At 38.1% G+C, this 18378-nt stretch overlaps 1 protein-coding gene across 1 annotated transcript; it reads left to right on the top strand.

The window, feature by feature from the left end:
* The first annotated feature begins 212 nt into the window (after positions 1–212).
* Positions 213–17874, top strand: LOC117298843 (cingulin-like protein 1). The gene is made up of 20 exons (XM_033782192.1): positions 213–403; positions 1279–1899; positions 2103–2211; positions 2572–2689; positions 2976–3153; positions 3790–3906; positions 4035–4151; positions 4400–4498; positions 6774–6929; positions 7150–7242; positions 7760–7861; positions 8249–8541; positions 8980–9133; positions 9925–10072; positions 10334–11083; positions 12120–12192; positions 12779–12851; positions 13633–13738; positions 14276–14640; positions 15434–17874. The coding sequence occupies exons 2-20, from the start codon at positions 1291–1293 to the stop codon at positions 15554–15556; spliced, it is 3783 nt and encodes a 1260-aa protein (XP_033638083.1). The 5' UTR covers positions 213–403; positions 1279–1290; the 3' UTR covers positions 15557–17874.
* Positions 17875–18378: the final 504 nt, after the last annotated feature.

Raw genomic sequence — 18378 nt, 5'->3', positions numbered from 1 at the left:
TAGTGCATTTATTTTTCCGTTATGAATTTATTGTTTTGCCACAAATTTGATTGGTATTTTAATTGAAAACTTTGTTTGTACTTGGATGAAATTAATAAAAACATTTTATTTTCATTAAGCAAACTATTCCCGAAAACCGCAAGTAGTGATATTTATTTGCTTACCGGAAGTTAAGTTCTATTTACTTTCGTCAACTGAGCGAAATTTAAAAATGCCGTCCCAAAAAAATCTAGCACTCCTTGTTAACAATGTTATCTCAGAAAACGACGAAAATACCTCATATTTACAGTAGCATTTGATACATGACCGACTGATTATCATAAAGACGATTTGCATTTCTTTATATTTTAGGAAGGAATACTGAATTTAAACGGAGCTTGTTGAAGCTGCGAGGGGAAAAAACGTGAGTCTGCCGAATTTATGTTGAACTTCACCTTAACCAGTTGTGATATTTCTTTAATTAATTTTTAAAAATATATAAAATGAATAAAAATAGTTACCATAATGCTAAATTATTGAGTAAACTGTCTGTACAATGCCACCACTTTTTCATTTAATTAATCTAAAAGGAGCATCGCATTTGAGTATTTACTCTAATTTAAATTATAAATAGAATTAGATACTTTTCTTTTTAAATTTTAAATTTATTTCATAACAACTTGTTGTTCTTTTTTGTTGACTTGAAAAAAAAGAAATGAAGAAATAATTATTGGCAGGATAACGGAAACTTTTGCGAAGAATTAGGAAAGTAGAATTTTGTTTGTAACATGTTTGTTATGTTATTAAATTGTTTATATGACAATGTTTTGTCAGCGTTGATGTGCGGCAAACAATTTCTGATTTATTCTGATAAAAGAAGAATACTGATGCGTGATGATTTGAAATAAAAACAAAGATATCGTCAGAAGGGTGGGGGGGGGGAGGTTACGAATGAGTGAAGAGTGTGTCGGTTGATGTGTGGGGAGCAGATCAACATGAGGAGCCTGAGCCATCTGGTAGTGGATTTTAAAATTGCTGTACAGACATTGTATTATGATATAATCATAACGTACAAATGTAGACTACTCTTGCGCTCTTCGTTTGGTGTTCCAGGTAGAGCTATGTACATCAACATTGTGCTCATCAGACTTGTCAATCTTATTATACAGCCATTGTACTAAACTACATACAATGTTAAATGTATAGCAAAGACTCCACCTACAAATGGTAGGAACATAGACAAATTTGATTTTCCTTGAATGAACATTAACCTCAATTTTGTTTTGCTTTTTATCATAGGAAGAACATCAAATGGCTTCAGTAACAGACACAGACAGTTTAAGCGGGATCGATGCCCTCGACAGTACAGCAACATCACCTCTCCTGAATGCACTAGCCACGAATGAAGACCTTCTATCTCCGGCCAGTCAACTTTCAAGCTTACGAGCCTCACTGGCTCAGTCGACTGGAAATCTACTTAAAGGGAGTGGCGTTGACGATAGCCCAGAGTTTAGACTAAACAACCCATCAACACTGACAGAGTCTTCTTTAGAGAAACACAACGTCTCTAATCATCAACCTCAACCTTCCTTCCGTCAAGACGTCGGCACAAACAGGGGAAGGGGTATCTCTCTTCCTAACACCCCTTTCTCAAACATCGACCAAGGTTATCAACAGTCACTAAGGCTTCCAGCAACGGCAGATTCTAAAGAGACGAAACATTCATCCCAGTCTCGGACTCAGGCTTACCACCATCAGGCAAACAGGCAACTATTCAGCAACCAGTCAACCAAGACAACTACAGCTTCCAGCTTCAGAACAGACTCACACATTCTAAATGCGTCTGCTGGAAGTTCAAAAACATTTGGAAAGCACCAAGATCTTCACACAATTAAACCTGAACCATACTCCCATCACCAGGTAGGGACAAATCTTTGATGAAAACGATAGTGTTATAGTTCACGTATGTACATGTATCTACCAAAAAATTTTCTCAGGGCGCTTGAACAAACAAAACATTTAAAGAATTATACAGTTGTTGATATAAGGTTGTTTAATTCTTTGAGAAATAAATTTATAATGGGGCTTTGACACTTTGAATTTCATTCAATTTCCTTCTACAGAAACTTGGAAGTTCTGACAAGAACCTTGCAGGTCTTCAGGAAATGGAACAGGTGAGACGGAGTTTGTATCACATGATCCAACACAACACAACAAGCAGACCGCGTCTCGGTAAGTCGATTTTTCATTTTACACAAATGCAAACATTAAGTTCATGGCTTCCAGTTTGTTCAATGTCAAGGCCAGAAAAAGCGTATTGAGCTAAAGATTGGGGACTATTTCTTAATTGTAAATCTATTTTGAGTAGCGTTGGTTCTGAAAAGAAACAATGGTTGATTACTCAATGTTTCAATCAGTATGCTCTGATCGTCCTCAGGATGATGTTGGACTCTGTCGCTGGAAGCTGCTTACATGTAAGTACTGCTTTGGAGATTAACTAGTAGTTTGGCTTGGCTTCAAAGCTGAACAAAAATACATGAAGTTGAACTGATTGAGCTATAAGTTTGTCTTGTATTTCGCATTTCTCACCAGAACGAGACAGTTTGGAATCGAAGGAGAGTGTCGGGGACTTGCTGGCCACTCATGGTGGAGAAGAAAATGGTTTTTCAAGAGAGTCTTTTGAGAGCAATAGGACAGACTCACTACTCGGGTAAGGCATCGAAGTTCAAAGTTCAATTAACACAAGGACAATTAAAGAACAATTTGCACAAATTTTAGCTCAATTGTTCATCAAGTTGCAAGAAAATAATAAAAGAAAAACACCTTTTTTCACAATTTGTTGAGCTTTCAAATGCCTGTGAAAAGCTTTAGTCCTAAAGTCTTTCTAAGATTCAAATATTGATAAATTGCCAATCTCAAAAACTATGTTACTCCAGAGGGAGTCGTTTCTCACAATAATTATACTAGCACCAGCTCTCCGTTACTCCTTTATTCAGGCCTCACACCTACCAAGATGTTTCTCCTCTTGCAATGGACAGTGGTCTTGGTCTAACCTCCTTAAGGAATCTGAGCGGGATGCATATTCCTGCCGCAATGTCTTCCAGAGATAACTCGCTGTATGCTGAGAATCAGATGCTAAAGGATTATCTAGAGAAGGAGCGTTATCGGAGAAAGGTTAGAGTTTTAATTATGAGAAAATAGAATCAGTCGAAGCAAACTGCTTCAAAACAAAAGAACTACATATTATTACAAAAAATAGTCAATGGCCTGACGTATCAATCCAGGTAGTGTCTTTCTCTAGCCTTCGAGAAAGACTCTGCTAAGGTCAAAATATCAGGCCATTAACTATGTTTTGCCAATTCAAATTATCTCTACTCTTGCATGGCATGTCTAACTTAGATCGCTTTAATAAAACTTTGCCATCTCACAGATGTAATAATGTCAACTCCAGGTTGTGCATTTTAAGCTTTTTGTTAAGAGACACTTTCGTTGTGATCACAGTGAATCTGTGTATATACATTAAACTCTGAACTCCCATCAAGTTACCAAACATGCTCAGTCTCCTGATTTACTGGTAGTTCGGAAACATAAAAGTTACCTTGTTAACTGGCAGATGCCCTTTGTAGCCCTGGTTAAGTTAGAAATGTTCATGGGGATGTATATCAGATACACATTTATTAGGCATAACACTTAGACATGTTTAAGGACGTAAAACCAGAATAGGGAGTTGTAACTAAAGGCAATCCTGTCCCCTTCCCCAATGTCACAGATATGACAATTTGTTCTTTGTTTTGTTCCCTTCCCTTATAGCATTGTGAGAACCAGATTGGAGAGGTACAAGCCAAGCTTCTTGAGACGCAACAGCAACTTGCTGTGGCTATCTCTACTGACCGCAAGAAAGATGCCATGATTGAACAACTTGATAAGGTACGGATGCAACATGATGGATGATCAAGATAATAAAAAAAGGTTCTCGTTTTAGCTTTTACTCAAATAGCTGTAACATCTGAATGAATTTATAAATGTTTTCAAGGTATTTATTGACTGTTTGACAGACCCTTGCTAGAATTGTGGACGGCTGGAGGAAACAAGAACAAGAAAAAGACGAAGCTCTCCAGACATTGATGGAAGAAAAGAAAATGATTGCCCAACAAATGGAAGAGTTAAGAAAGGTGAGAGAAAAGGAAACAGCTTAGAAAGGAAAATCGGAAATAGTTGTCCATCTGTGATGTGATCTAGCATAATGAGTCTTTGTCGACCTAGGTAATTTTAAATAGTTTGTTGTATACATTTGAAAGAGCATAATCTATGCTTTAATACTGTTAAACCCCATGTTGATATCACCTTTGGTTCAAAAGTTGTGAAAGTAGAAACACCAAGGGACGAGAGAGAATGTTACATTTTGTTTCTTCTGTTGTAGGCTTATGAGGAGATTCAGTCGGAGTTAAATCAGGCAAAAGAGAAACTTGGTCGTGAGTTACAACAAGCAATGCAAGTACATCAAGACACTGTTACTCAGGTATGTAGCAAACAGTGTCAAAATAGAAACCACCTAAAAAGAATACATGGTCAAGATACACATGTGGTATATCAAAGTGACTTTGAAGTTTGTTTAATCATTCGTGTATAAAGCACTGCATTCTTAGTACTCTCTTGAGTTCTGTGGAAAAAAGAACATGGAAGTCACTCGGGTTCTACTGGACCAGCAATTCTTCTCAAAGACCAGATTAAAAATCTATCTCATTTGACATGCTACTTCAATACTTCACAGAATTAAGATACATATCGGATTCATTGCCAACATTTTTCACAAGGAAAATATTACACAATGAGGTATTACTCTTATTAATCAAATGAAAAACACAAGGCCATCAGGCTTGTCCATTCATAGTTTTACTAGCCCAATGCTAAACACAAGGCCATCAGGCTTGTCCATTCATAGTTTTACTAGCCCAACGCTAAACACATGGCCATCAGGCTTGTCCATTCATAGTTTTACTAGCCCAACGCTAAACACAAGCCCATCAGGCTTGTCCATTCATAGTTTTACTAGCCCAACGCTAAACACAAGGCCATCAGGCTTGTCCATTCATAGTTTTACTAGCCCAACGCTAAACACAAGGCCAGCAGGCTTGTCCATTCATAGTTTTACTAGCCCAACGCTAAACACAAGGCCATCAGGCTTGTCCATTCATAGTTTTACTAGCCCAACGCTAAACACAAGGCCATCAGGCTTGTCCATTCATAGTTTTACTAGCCCAACGCTAAACACAAGGCCATCAGGCTTGTCCATTCATAGTTTTACTAGCCCAACGCTAAACACAAGGCCATCAGGCTTGTCCATTCATAGTTTTACTAGCCCAACGCTAAACACAAGGCCATCAGGCTTGTCCATTCATAGTTTTACTAGCCCAACGCTTAACACAAGGCCATCAGGCTTGTCCATTCATAGTTTTACTAGCCCAACGCTAAACACAAGGCCATCAGGCTTGTCCATTCATTGTTTTACTAGCCCAATGCTAAACACAAGGCCATCAGGCTTGTCCATTCATAGTTTTACTAGCCCAACGCTAAACACAAGGCCATCAGGCTTGTCCATTCATAGTTTTACTAGCCCAACGCTAAACACAAGGCCATCAGGCTTGTCCATTCATTGTTTTACTAGCCCAATGCTAAACACAAGGCCATCAGGCTTGTCCATTCATTGTTTTACTAGCCCAACGCTAAACACAAGGCCATCAGGCTTGTCCATTCATAGTTTTACTAGCCCAACGCTAAACACAAGGCCATCAGGCTTGTCCATTCATAGTTTTACTAGCCCAATGCTAAACACAAGGCCATCAGGCTTGTCCATTCATAGTTTTATTAGCCCAACGCTAAACACAAGGCCATCAGGCTTGTCCATTCATAGTTTTACTAGCCCAACGCTAAAAGTACTGGCCATCAGGCTTGTCCATTCATAGTTTTACTAGCCCAACGCTAAACACAAGGCCATCAGGCTTGTCCATTCATAGTTTTACTAGCCCAACGCTAAACAAAAGGCCATCAGGCTTGTCCATTCATTGTTTTACTAGCCCAATGCTAAACACAAGGCCATCAGGCTTGTCCATTCATTGTTTTACTAGCCCAACGCTAAACACAAGGCCATCAGGCTTGTCCATTCATAGTTTTACTAGCCCAACGCTAAACACAAGGCCATCAGGCTTGTCCATTCATTGTTTTACTAGCCCAATGCTAAACACAAGGCCATCAGGCTTGTCCATTCATAGTTTTACTAGCCCAACGCTAAACACAAGGCCATCAGGCTTGTCCATTCATAGTTTTACTAGCCCAACGCTAAACACAAGGCCATCAGGCTTGTCCATTCATAGTTTTACTAGCCCAACGCTAAACACAAGGCCATCAGGCTTGTCCATTCATTGTTTTACTAGCCCAATGCTAAACACAAGGCCATCAGGCTTGTCCATTCATTGTTTTACTAGCCCAACGCTAAACACAAGGCCATCAGGCTTGTCCATTCATAGTTTTACTAGCCCAACGCTAAACACAAGGCCATCAGGCTTGTCCATTCATAGTTTTACTAGCCCAACGCTAAACACAAGGCCATCAGGCTTGTCCATTCATAGTTTTATTAGCCCAACGCTAAACACAAGGCCATCAGGCTTGTCCATTCATAGTTTTACTAGCCCAACGCTAAAAGTACTGGCCTCAGACCTGTTGTCTAGTGTTATTTTCGAGCTCTCTTGTAACACCTTGCAACATTCTCATGATGCTGGCTTTGTTATGATTTCTAGTTACTCGCCCTTCAAGAAGAGCAGTCCAAAGTCAAAGATCAATTAATCTCTGAGCAGAAGATAACGGCACAGGCTCAGAAACAGCGAGACGGCGAAATGGAGGAACGTCATCGATTGGAGAAACAAGTCAAACAGGTGCAACATATGCTGGCAGAGGTAAATTAATGAGTTTAATCACTTTAATAAATCAGTTGTTTCATGTCTACTTAGAAAAATTATAAATATCTCCTCGATTGTTGAACAAGATCTTCCTGATTGTAAGATGCATGGTTGGCAGCCCCTGCGAGGCTAATTACGACGTCTTGCAAAGCCTGTTGATGTAATTTATTTACAAACTTCTTATTTTAATTGATCTGGAAAATACTTATGTTTTTAGGAAAGACAACAAAGCCAGGCATTGAGAAAAGAGTTCCAAGAAAGAAGTCAACAATTTGAGAAGGAGCGTCAGCAACTACTTGATAAGAACAAGGTAAATCAAGTAGGCACTGATGCCACAAACTGACACATTGTGTGCAAAACATCTTTGGTCTGCAAGACCTACAATTTCACATTTCAAGTTCCTTTTAAAAATGTGATAATTAAGCATTGTTTCATAGGTGTGAACTTATTCTTATTAAATTTTACTTTGACATCAGGGATAAAGAAAAGTATTTGATTTTACCCTGACACTGATGTGTGTAAAGATTTGAACCCACAGCCTTTGCCATTCTAAATCAGATTTCTTACCAACTTCAGACATTGCCCAGCAGTTGATTTGGTTTGATTTGAATTAAATGGTTTATACACAATTAAAAATGTATTTGCGGCCAGAGGCCGAACTAAAACAGATCTGTACATGTACACAGTAAGAGGCATTTTGAATCCTAGTATGTAAGCAGTGGGTACCGCAACAATTTAAACAATTCTAAATTTCACAAGCTTTGGTAATCTTTACTAAAATTAAGACTTTATTAATAGTTTGTACGGCAATATTTTCACCCCTGTAGGCGAAATCTTCTAAGGAAGCAAGAAATGAAGAGTTACTGGCGACTAAGGAGCAAGAGTTGGAAAAGCTGAAGAATGAGTTTAATTCAGTATCAAGAGACAAGGTAAGATACAGGATCTTCAAAAAAAGAGAATGACCTTTGCCTAATTTCATAGAGCTGCTTAAGCAGTTAATATTGCTAAGCAAATTTCTGCAAGCAACACTTAGCAGAAAACCAATTGGTGCATGGCTGGTCAGCCTTTGGTAAGTAAAGTTGCTTGTGCTTATCTCCTTATGTATTTGGGCCCTTGGCTTCATGCTAGAATACGAAATGGTACAATGGCTAAAATGGTATCAAAGATGATCTTGATTGTGCATACAAAACACTTGAATATGCAATACACTTAGCAGTGTTTATTCAGAGATTTGTTGTTGCTTCTTTCAATTTTTTTGTCTGCTTTATTATAATCCTTGAAAAGAAAACTGATCAAACTAATTGAATGTCTTTCAGGAGAATAGTCAACTTGAGCTGACTCTTCAACAAGCTAAATTTGAAGCAGCCCAGCAGAAACAAGAGGCACACTGGCAAGAGAAACTAGAGAAATGTATCGACGAGCGCCTACGTGAACTGCAGCTACGAAGCAGTCATTCAGAAGCAGAGTTAAGAGAGTCACATCGGAAGCAGCTAGCTGAGCTTACGGACCATCATCAGAAGCAGTTTGGTCAACAGAGGGCAGCACATAGTCAAGAACTTGCCAACAGAGATAAGAAATTGAGTGATCAGACCAAGCAGTATCAGACAAGGTATTCATTAAGCTTCATACATGTAGCAGGGCTTGGTCTGCATTCAATATTAAACAAAATGAATATGCGGAGAGCTGCGGTTTTCACCATGCCAAAAAGAAACACTTTCTGGGATTGTTCTTCAAAGTGAAATGTTTGTCCATACTATGAAGCGCTGCTGTAGGCCTCAAACCACTGGGATCGTTCTTCAAAGTGAAATGTTTGTCCATACTATGAAGCGCTGCTGTAGGCCTTAAACCACTGGGATCGTTCTTCAAAGTGAAATGTTTGTCCATACTATGAAGCGCTGCTGTAGGCCTCAAACCACTGGGATCGTTCTTCAAAGTGAAATGTTTGTCCATGCTATGAAGCGCTTCTGTAGGCCTCAAACCAAAGATTTTTCTTGCCATTAATTTTAAGAGTGATTACAGTTTGTTTCTTATCTTTTCCTCTTTTCAGATTAGAGCAGCATCATCAAGACATGACTGGGATGACTAAACTTCTTGAGAAAGCTCAGAAACAGAGATCTCAGTTAGTTCAGCGATTACAAGGTGTACAAGTTTTCTGCACTGATGCTCTCTCCCAGATGAATAATGCCTCACCTCTTATCAAGGTAATATAAATAGGGTTTTTTTTAGCCACAAACGCAAGTGCTGCTGGGTTGCTGGCAGCGCACCGTTATGAACTTTTTTTTCTTTCTATGCCGTGTATGTGAATTAAAGGCAGTTGGCACTAAGTTTGGGCGATATCACGCTGAGACGATATCACGCTGAGACATCTTGCACCCCATAGGTTTGGAGTAAAAGCAGAAGAATAGGTCATTAGAACACCTCTCTTATGCTAGGACTGTCTCTTCTACAACTTTCACTTGGAGTTTGAAGACTGATGATGTCAAATTTCATTAATCGCGATTATATCGAATATCGCGATATATTGTCAGTGATATATCGTGAATAAAATAAATCGATATTGCCCAAGCTTAGTTGGCACTATTGGTAATTACTCAAAATATTTATTAGCATAAAACCTTACTTGGTAACGAGTAGTGGGGAGAGGTTGATGGTATAAAACATTGTGAGAAACGGCTCCCTCTGAAGTAATTTAGTTTTTGAGAAAAAAGTGATTTCCACGAATTTGATTTTGAGACCTCAAGTTTAGAATTTGAGGTCTCGAAATCAAGCATCTGAAAGCACCCAACTTCGTGTGACAAGGGTGGGGTTCGAACCCATGACTTGTGCAAATCTAGAGCATTGTCTTACCAACAAGACCACCAAGATTGCCTGATAGCTAGAGGCGAGTCCTGTATGTGTCTTGTGCTGTCATTCACCCTTCAGGAAACACTCTGCAAGGTCACAAGGTCAGGTCAGGTATAAATGGGGTTTTTTCTTCTTTTTGTTTTTCCAGGATTTAAAATCCACTAGAGAATTTTTAGGAGGTGGTGTTTCAGATAAATTAAAAGGTACCAGACCATTAGCGAGCCCTATTACTATCTCTGTATCATCACCACAACGAGGAGTTGGAGTAGGAGGCGGGGAACTAGACAGCAAACAAGGTACAATACTAAAAGATGTTAATTCTGTAAAAGTAGGGTTAAAGATTTGTAAATACGCCAAAAAGAGTAGGAGCCAGGGAACTATATAACAAACAAGGTAGAATTCTTAAAGACTAATCTTTAGTGCATTGGAATATTGTACCTTTCAGTGAGTAAAACCATGTCTAATAGAAATCCAACACAGTTGGAGATTTGTTATCCAACTACCTGCCCTGGATTCATTTTGACAAGACCCCTATTTGTTTTCTTCTCCCTGCTCAGAGCACGAGGATGGTGACGGTCGAGAAGACGATTCATTCCACGTCCCCAACTTCTCATTATCCACCACTGTGGCATCTCAAAGCCCCCCTTCCCAAGATCCATTCAACCCTCACACCAATCCCACTTACCCCTCCCACAACAACCTAAGAGACTTCACTCATCGACAAGATATCCCAGTCAGTCTCTATACCCAGTTTATGGACAACGTATCTGCAACCAGAGACGGCAAGGTTGAAGGCTTCTCATCCCAAAACAACAACGGTGTATCAAACACTGGGTACCCTGCACCGGTGATTACCAACACTCAAGACAGGCAGTATGGAGTGATTGCTTCGGTCGATAAGAAGTTGTCCTCTCATCAGGATTACCAGTACCCCGTTGCTGATCCTAATCCGATAACCTTTACAGGTGTCATGGGGGATCAGTGGGAAAGATCTATCAAATCCAACCCTGTCGCTAACACCTTTCCTAGTCAGGATTTGATCTCTAGTGGGTTACAGATGTTAAAGATGACACCTCCATCGAGTCATAGTTCACCTCTCAGGGATGAGACACCCAGGGGGCTGGAGGGGGTGACACCCAGGGGGCTAGAGGGGATGACACCCAGGGGGCTAGGGGGGGTGACACTAGGTGACATCTTGCGGGTTACTGGAGGTTGGGGTGGGCTCAAAGAAGGGCGAGGTGAGAGAGAAGAGGATTTTAGAGATTTTAGAGAGATCCAGCCGACATTGGACGACACTAAAACAACAAGTAAGTTAAAAGGTTTTCAAGTATTTGAGAATGTAATTCCATGGAATACTGCATTGTTTGATGGATATGTGCGCTATATAAGTGCCTTGTCACACGAGGCAACTTTTGCAGGCAACTTGGAGGCAACCAACTGCAGTGCATACTACAGGACCATTTCTTGGCACATGAGTCATTTTTTAACATTGTCAGAAATTCTACAAGAAAAATATGTGAACATTGATGTGAATGCCTTTCCTTCTTGGAGATTGCCTTAAACTGGTTGCCTGTAAATTGTTTCTTGTGTCTTGTAAAGGCTCCTTAATATCGTTATTATTGATTGCTTGTGTGTTTTATTACTTTGCAGTTGCGACTGACCTTTTATCTGAAAAACTACAATGAACAGATTTTCTTGTTAACTTGATCTCTGCTAAGTTTTGTGTTGTATTTGATAGGCCTTATCACATGTTTGTATGAATTGTGGGTCGAACAAAGACCAATTGACTAGAGTGACAGTCGGACTTGAAACTGCAACCTCTGGTTTAATGTAATGGCGCTCTACCATCCAAGCTATCCAGCATTAATGTTGATGGTTTTCCTAGTTTGTCACCATCTTGGCTTTCCTTGGGGTGCAAGTCAGACGCCACACCTGCCATTACTCTAAGTCTATTTTTCTTTGTTCAACCCTTTATTTTGTTTATGTTTATCCCCTCAGTTTCCCTAGCTCTTTTTATTGCTTTATATTTGTATTCAAGTGATGTTTGTTTTATTATCAAATTAAATGATTTTTACATTGTGTGATATTTGTAAAACAAAATTATAACACAACATTTCTATTGAATTCATCCTAGATATAATTCATATTGTAGATAATTTTTGATTTTGAGAAAATAGTATAGTTGTTGTACAATGCTTACCAACCAAAATGACCTTTGGTAATGCAATTGTTGATGGCCTTACAAGTATTTCTCAAAGGCTAAGCCTCTTTGAGAAAGATTCTTCTAGCGTGGAAACATCCAGCCATTTACCTTTTTTTCATTTGATGTCCTGCTTTGTTTAGATTCTATTGCAGCTTATCCCAGTGAAGATGATACTAGTTGTGAGTTGGAATCAGGCCCCATTCCTCATGAAAGGTACATGCTTCAAATTATTACATGCATTTTTATTTGGTTGTTATTTTCTTATTTGTATATTCAACATTAAGGAAATATGTGGACATGTTGAACCATTTTGTTCTTTATGTAAATAAATCTGCTTTACGGTCTACTTCTTCAGAGCCTAGGACACTTCCCAAAAGCTCTGAAATGTTGAAGGAACACGTTGCCTTGGATCACTCGAGTTGGTCTTTGAAAAGCGTTTGGAACCATTTGTTATTAAATGCAGATGGTTAGAAATATGATTTAAAAGTAGAATACAATGATCCACACAAATGTGCATGGTTTTCCTTTTACTTTGCGAACTAACACGGTCGGCCATTTATGGGAGTCAAACATTTTGGTTACAAACGCTTTTCAAAGACCAACTCGAGCGATCCAAGGCAACGTGTTCCTTTAACCCCAGAGGTTACCAAAAGGTGAAAATGTCATCATTTCAACGCACCTCAATCCTTATTTATCATAAATAAATGCTCTTCCATTTTGTACTGTACTTCTTACTCATCCTATACAATGCAATCCTCCTTGACAGATAATTAATTATTATTATTGTTTTAATTTGAAGTTCTAATATTCTACTTGAGAGACTAGCTGAACATAAGGAAAGACAATCAGCTCTCCAGCATTACATACAGATGGTAAGTTGATAACAGATAGTTTTCTTGTTTCATGAAAATGCATTTATATCAATTTTGTCTTTCATTTTGTATACTGTCTGGAAAAGACATGGGACCAATTTCAAACCTGTAAGCACAAAGTCATGCTAAGCATAGCAATTGTTTTTGTATAGCAGAAGTAGGTAACCAGCCAGAACACAATACACTTAACATTGCTGCAACTTTCACCGCAGTCATTTCTTTGTTAGCCAAGAATATTGCTAACAGCTTTAAGAAACTGGGCCATGATGTTTGGTTTGATTTCTCTAGTCATAATGTAACAATGATCCGATTTGTGCATTGTTGCCGCTACGCGGCGCTATACGATTTTTGGTTTACAGTAATTTATGGTGATTTTTCATAATGTTATACTTTTAAAATGCATCAAATGACAATGATCTATATGTCAGTTATATAAAACAAATATTGAGTGGCTTTAATTCGTGGAATGGAAGGAATATTATCGCTCGGTAAAATTTGGACTGAGCTTGGAATTTCACTCAGCTTTGCCTCGTGAAATGGAACAGTCCAAATTTTACCTTGCGATAATATTCCTCCCATTCCACTCTGAGCCACTCAATATTTGTATATTATTTAACGAGGCAGAGAAAAAAAATATGGAGGCATCATCTGGAAGCCGAGGCTTATGTTTAGATGCCTTAGGACAGAAAAACATAACATAAACAGGAACAAGAACAGTTTCTTTGTTAAAGGGCAATCTCTTTCAACATTAGGACATGTGTTTTCTCTTTTAATCTGCCAGCTCTTACAGCAACCTCCCGACCTAGCAGAGAACGGTTCACACATCACTACAGACAGTAGGCAGGTTGTGACCAAGGAAACAGTCAGAATCTCAAATCAAAAAGAGGGTGAGCACTATACTAAGTGATTTCAGGATAAAGACAAGGTTAAAAGAAATCCGTAACTGTGAGCAAATTGTTTATTATTTTTCTGATGTGGTGTGTCGTGGTTGAGCGGTTAAGAGCACCAGACTCAAGCTCTGATGTTTCTGATCAGTGGAGTGTGGGTTCGTGTCCTGGTCCTGGCACTTGTATCCTTGAGCAAGATTTACCATCATTGCTTTGTCCTTTGGATGGGACATGAAACTCATGGGTCATGTGTACTAGGATTAGTAGTGTACGTAAAAGAACTCAGAAAACTTACCGTGGAAGAAAAGGGGTTTTGGGTTAGCAGAGCAATAATTGTTTGAAGGGTTTCCTAAGGCTTGCGAGCTACGGTGACTAAATTCACTTATGAGCAACCTTGATTTCATCACTAAAATTCTACAATAAAAAATAATAATAACAATTTGCAAATTTTTACTCAACTGAACTGCACAAATGTTAGAGTTCCGTTTTCATTATTCCCGGATCATACCTTACAGGCCTCTTTTGTTTATTTTTCAGGAATGGTGACTTGGCAGGAACTGGTACCCTCAAATCAATCCCAAGGACATGCTGCTAATGCTGTCCTCACCAGGCAAGGCATGTTAAACCATGGGGCACACCAGACGTCACACACCCAGGTAGACCCTGGGGTAAACCAGACATCACACACCCATGTAAACCCTAGGCCAAACCAGGCGTCACAGGGAGACCGTGGGTCACAACCGGTTTCACACTCTCAAGGAAACTCCAAGACAAATCAAACAAAAGGAATGCCTCATCACTCTCAGACAAGAGCTGATCAGAAGTCCAAAAGCTCCGCTACTGGAGGCAGGCAAAGTATCGACAAACAGTCTGCCAAACCTAAACTTCAAAGTACCATTCAGGTAACAGCTTTGTTTACCATTCCTACTTATACATGTACATGAAGAAGAAGAAGAAATGTAACATGAATTTATTTTGGTTTTACACTTAAACACCATTGTGTACAGAACTGTATACTCAGAGGGAGTCGAAACTTTAACAAGTTCTGAAAAAAAATCCACAGGCAAATACTGTGGACCAGATTTTTGTTATGTGCTCAAGTATACAGTGCTTATAACTCATCTGTGTCAAGTTAAAAAAAACAAATTATATTCTTTATCGCCGATGCAGAAATTAACATAGAAATTAAATACAACGGGAATAGGTAGGATTTGAAACTTTGCATGGTGGAAGTAAGATATAGAAAAGTTTGCGGTAACACCATGTAATAACTATCTCTCAATGAGTTGGGGTGGTTCTGAAAAGGAATAAATGACAGTAAAACATATTCTTTGATGTGACAAGAAACACTGACTTTATTATATGTGCATAGTACCATTACATAACGCCTCTTTAAAGGCCTGAAGTGAGGGCCAGTAAGCTTGGTTCAAACTTCCTGCAAATGTGATACAAATGTTGATGCCACACCTTCGCAACGAAAAATTTGCTGTGCTCAACTCATGCGAAACATTCGCTGCGAAAACAGGGCTGTACCGTCAAAATTGTTATCGCATTCGCAGGAAGTATGAACCGGCTAAACACTAACATTTGCCACATGGCAAGTATTTACTCCGAAGTGCAAAGCCCTAGGGGATGTCCGATTGATAACCATACCAAAGCTTGAAATTACACCAAACTTTTTTTTGTTTTCTAAAGAGCCAAGTGTCAAGGACTTCAAGATCTCAGAAGGTGACTGCTGCTACAAGGCCTACAAGACAAGTCACTGCCTCAACATCAACTCAAAGGAAAGTTGCTGGAGGAAGAATAACTCGAAACTAAAATCTTCCGTAAGTGAAAAATACAGAGCCATTTAATTTTGTTGAAGATGCTGACATTAATTCAGGGATGTGGTGTGATTTCTCTGGAAATCCGTTTTTTTAACCACCCCCTTCCCCCCAATCGGTTGCCTTCTGCCTTTTCACTATATTGTGTCACTGGTTCCCCTCTGTGCTTTACACATGTTAGCATGGAACAGGCTATTGGGACCATGGATAAAACCATGGTCCTAAGGCTAGTTCCGACCAGCCTGGGTTTTTACTAAAAATGTTGATCCTTTCGGTAACCAAGGTGCGCTTGGTGTTGCTCTTGGTTTCCTCCACACAATGTGCCTCATTATTTATACAATGTTACCTCTATAATGGTTCATTGGGCTGTGTTTGTACTCAAGAGTGGCATCTTCAGCATGTATGTACATTGTACTAGCATAGCCATTGTTGTCTGAAAGTTGCCTCAGGTACACAATTAGTTTGGTAAAATAAGCATTTTTGTTTAAATCATTTTACTGTAGGGCGTGAGGTAAATTTAAATTGGTTTATCAAATGCATATACAGCGTAGATAATGGGGTTTGGTTCTTTGATATTTTTACATTCAACACGAAGATGCAAACATAACTGAAATGCAAAGTGCCTTGGTAGGTTTTTTTTTCAGTGCATTTTGTTTGCACTTGGAGATTGTGCCTTTTCAATATGTACTAACATAGTCATTGTTCTGTAAAAGCAGCCTCAGGTTTGTAATTACTTTGGTATAAAAATACTTTTTTTATTATCATTTGATAATAAGGGCTTGACGTCAATTAAATTGCTGTTAAATGCCTATACAGCAGTTATAGTTTTATTTTATTTATTATTTATTTATTTATTTATTTAATATGATTTGTTTTAAGAAATTGGGAGACAAGAGAGAAAGAGAAATTCATAGTTGTGACTTTTTATGAGTCAAAATAAAAGGTATAATGTATATCCCAAATATGACTTAATTGAACAAATGACAAACGCTAATATACATGTGTGAGATTTAATTCAGAAGTTATTATTGTGTTTTTCTAAGTCATGATTGTGAGACATTTATCATAATTATGAGATATAAGTCACAATTCTGAGAAAGTTATGATTATGACTTCTTCTTTCTCTCTCCCCTCTCAATAATAATATTAAACAGTATTTATATAGTGCTCGTCTTAAAGCAGTTCAAACATCATTACCCCCTTGATATGTCACTTGGCCATTACATTCATTCTTTAAACCTTGTAAGCTCAATTATCACTTAGCTAAATCAAGCCATTACATTCATTCTTTAAACCTTTTCAGTTCAAGTATCACTTAGCTAAATCAAGCCATTACATTCATTCTTTAAACCTTCTAAGCTCAATTATCAATTAGCTAAATCAATCACACGAACCATCTCTGCATTCGTGTATGCATCTAGAAGCAATTACCATTATTAGTTGAGTGTTTTGTTCAATGACACAAGTCTTATGACCTGAATTCGAACGATGTCCCTTCACTGCTTCCCTGAATATATAATGATATCCAACGAAACAAATAAATATTATTGGAACAAAAAGGAATGTTATCAGTATAAACCACAATGAATATTGTAAAGCAAACAAGAGATTCTGAACTTCATAATGTACATGTACTCGTTTCAATACAACCTCTACATGTACAAATGTATATAACTTGCTCTTAATAATGGAGTACGATTGTAGATTGTCAAGAAATAATTAATTCTAAACTACAATACAATTAACATATTTAAATCCACTACAATGAATACACATAGAACACCGTTTCAGCATCTAATGCACTAAGTTCAAAGAAGTATATTACAACCTTACATTTTGTCCAGCCTTACTTCTTACTTCGTAATTGCACAAAGTAGGCTCTACCTTTAGGCCTTTAGGCCTATAACCGTTGACCAATACTTAAAGTGCTTCCACATGGTTTACTTAGTCTTTATATTATTTGATATTAATAATAATAATAAACACAAGCCTTTTATTGTATATACTTATCAGGGAACGATTCGTCCAACAATTTTAAATTACAATTTTGTACTGAACTTGTTTTGTGCATACTGAATGGAGTAGCAAATGGTGATTTGTTAGTATAGCAATTGACATAAATTGGTGTAGTATTTTGCTACTCTGTTCATGTGTAATCGTTCACTGCTTACATTTAACTGAAATACACTAAACAATCTAGTTAATACAATTTTGCCAAATTAAAATGTTTTCATTTATTAGTTTGTGGGCCTATCGTTCATTAATTATTGTACTAACTGTATCAATCTTAGTATTATTTATTTATTTATTTTATTATTATGTGTTTCTCTTGATGTGGAGTTATACTACTCCGTTTATTTTTGATTTTATTATTATTATTATTATTATTATTATTATTATTATTATTATTGTGTGTGTATGTGTGTGGGGGGGGGGTTCAACGAAGATTAATTAACTAAAGTGGGATTTTAAGCTCCTCACTTTACCAACTGAGCTACCTAGCCCTAGTGTTGGCAGTCTCCCTATTTAGCAATGTTAACTACCTAGCCCTAGTGTTGGCAGTCTCCCTATTTAGCAATGTTAACTACCTAGCCCTAGTGTTGGCAGTCTCCCTATTTAGCAATGTTAACTACCTAGCCCTAGTGTTGGCAGTCTCCCTATTTAGCAATGTTAACTACCTAGCCCTAGTGTTGGCAGTCTCCCTATTTAGCAATGTTAACTACCTAGCCCTAGTGTTGGCAGTCTCCCTATTTAGCAATGTTAACTACCTAGCCCTAGTGTTGGCAGTCTCCCTATTTAGCAATGTTAACTACCTAG

Source organism: Asterias rubens, chromosome 13 (genome assembly GCF_902459465.1).
Source record: "Asterias rubens chromosome 13, eAstRub1.3, whole genome shotgun sequence".
NCBI classification, from domain to species: Eukaryota; Metazoa; Echinodermata; class Asteroidea; order Forcipulatida; family Asteriidae; genus Asterias; species Asterias rubens.
Note: the sequence above shows the minus strand (reverse complement) of the source record. Positions and strands in the feature narration are given on the sequence as shown.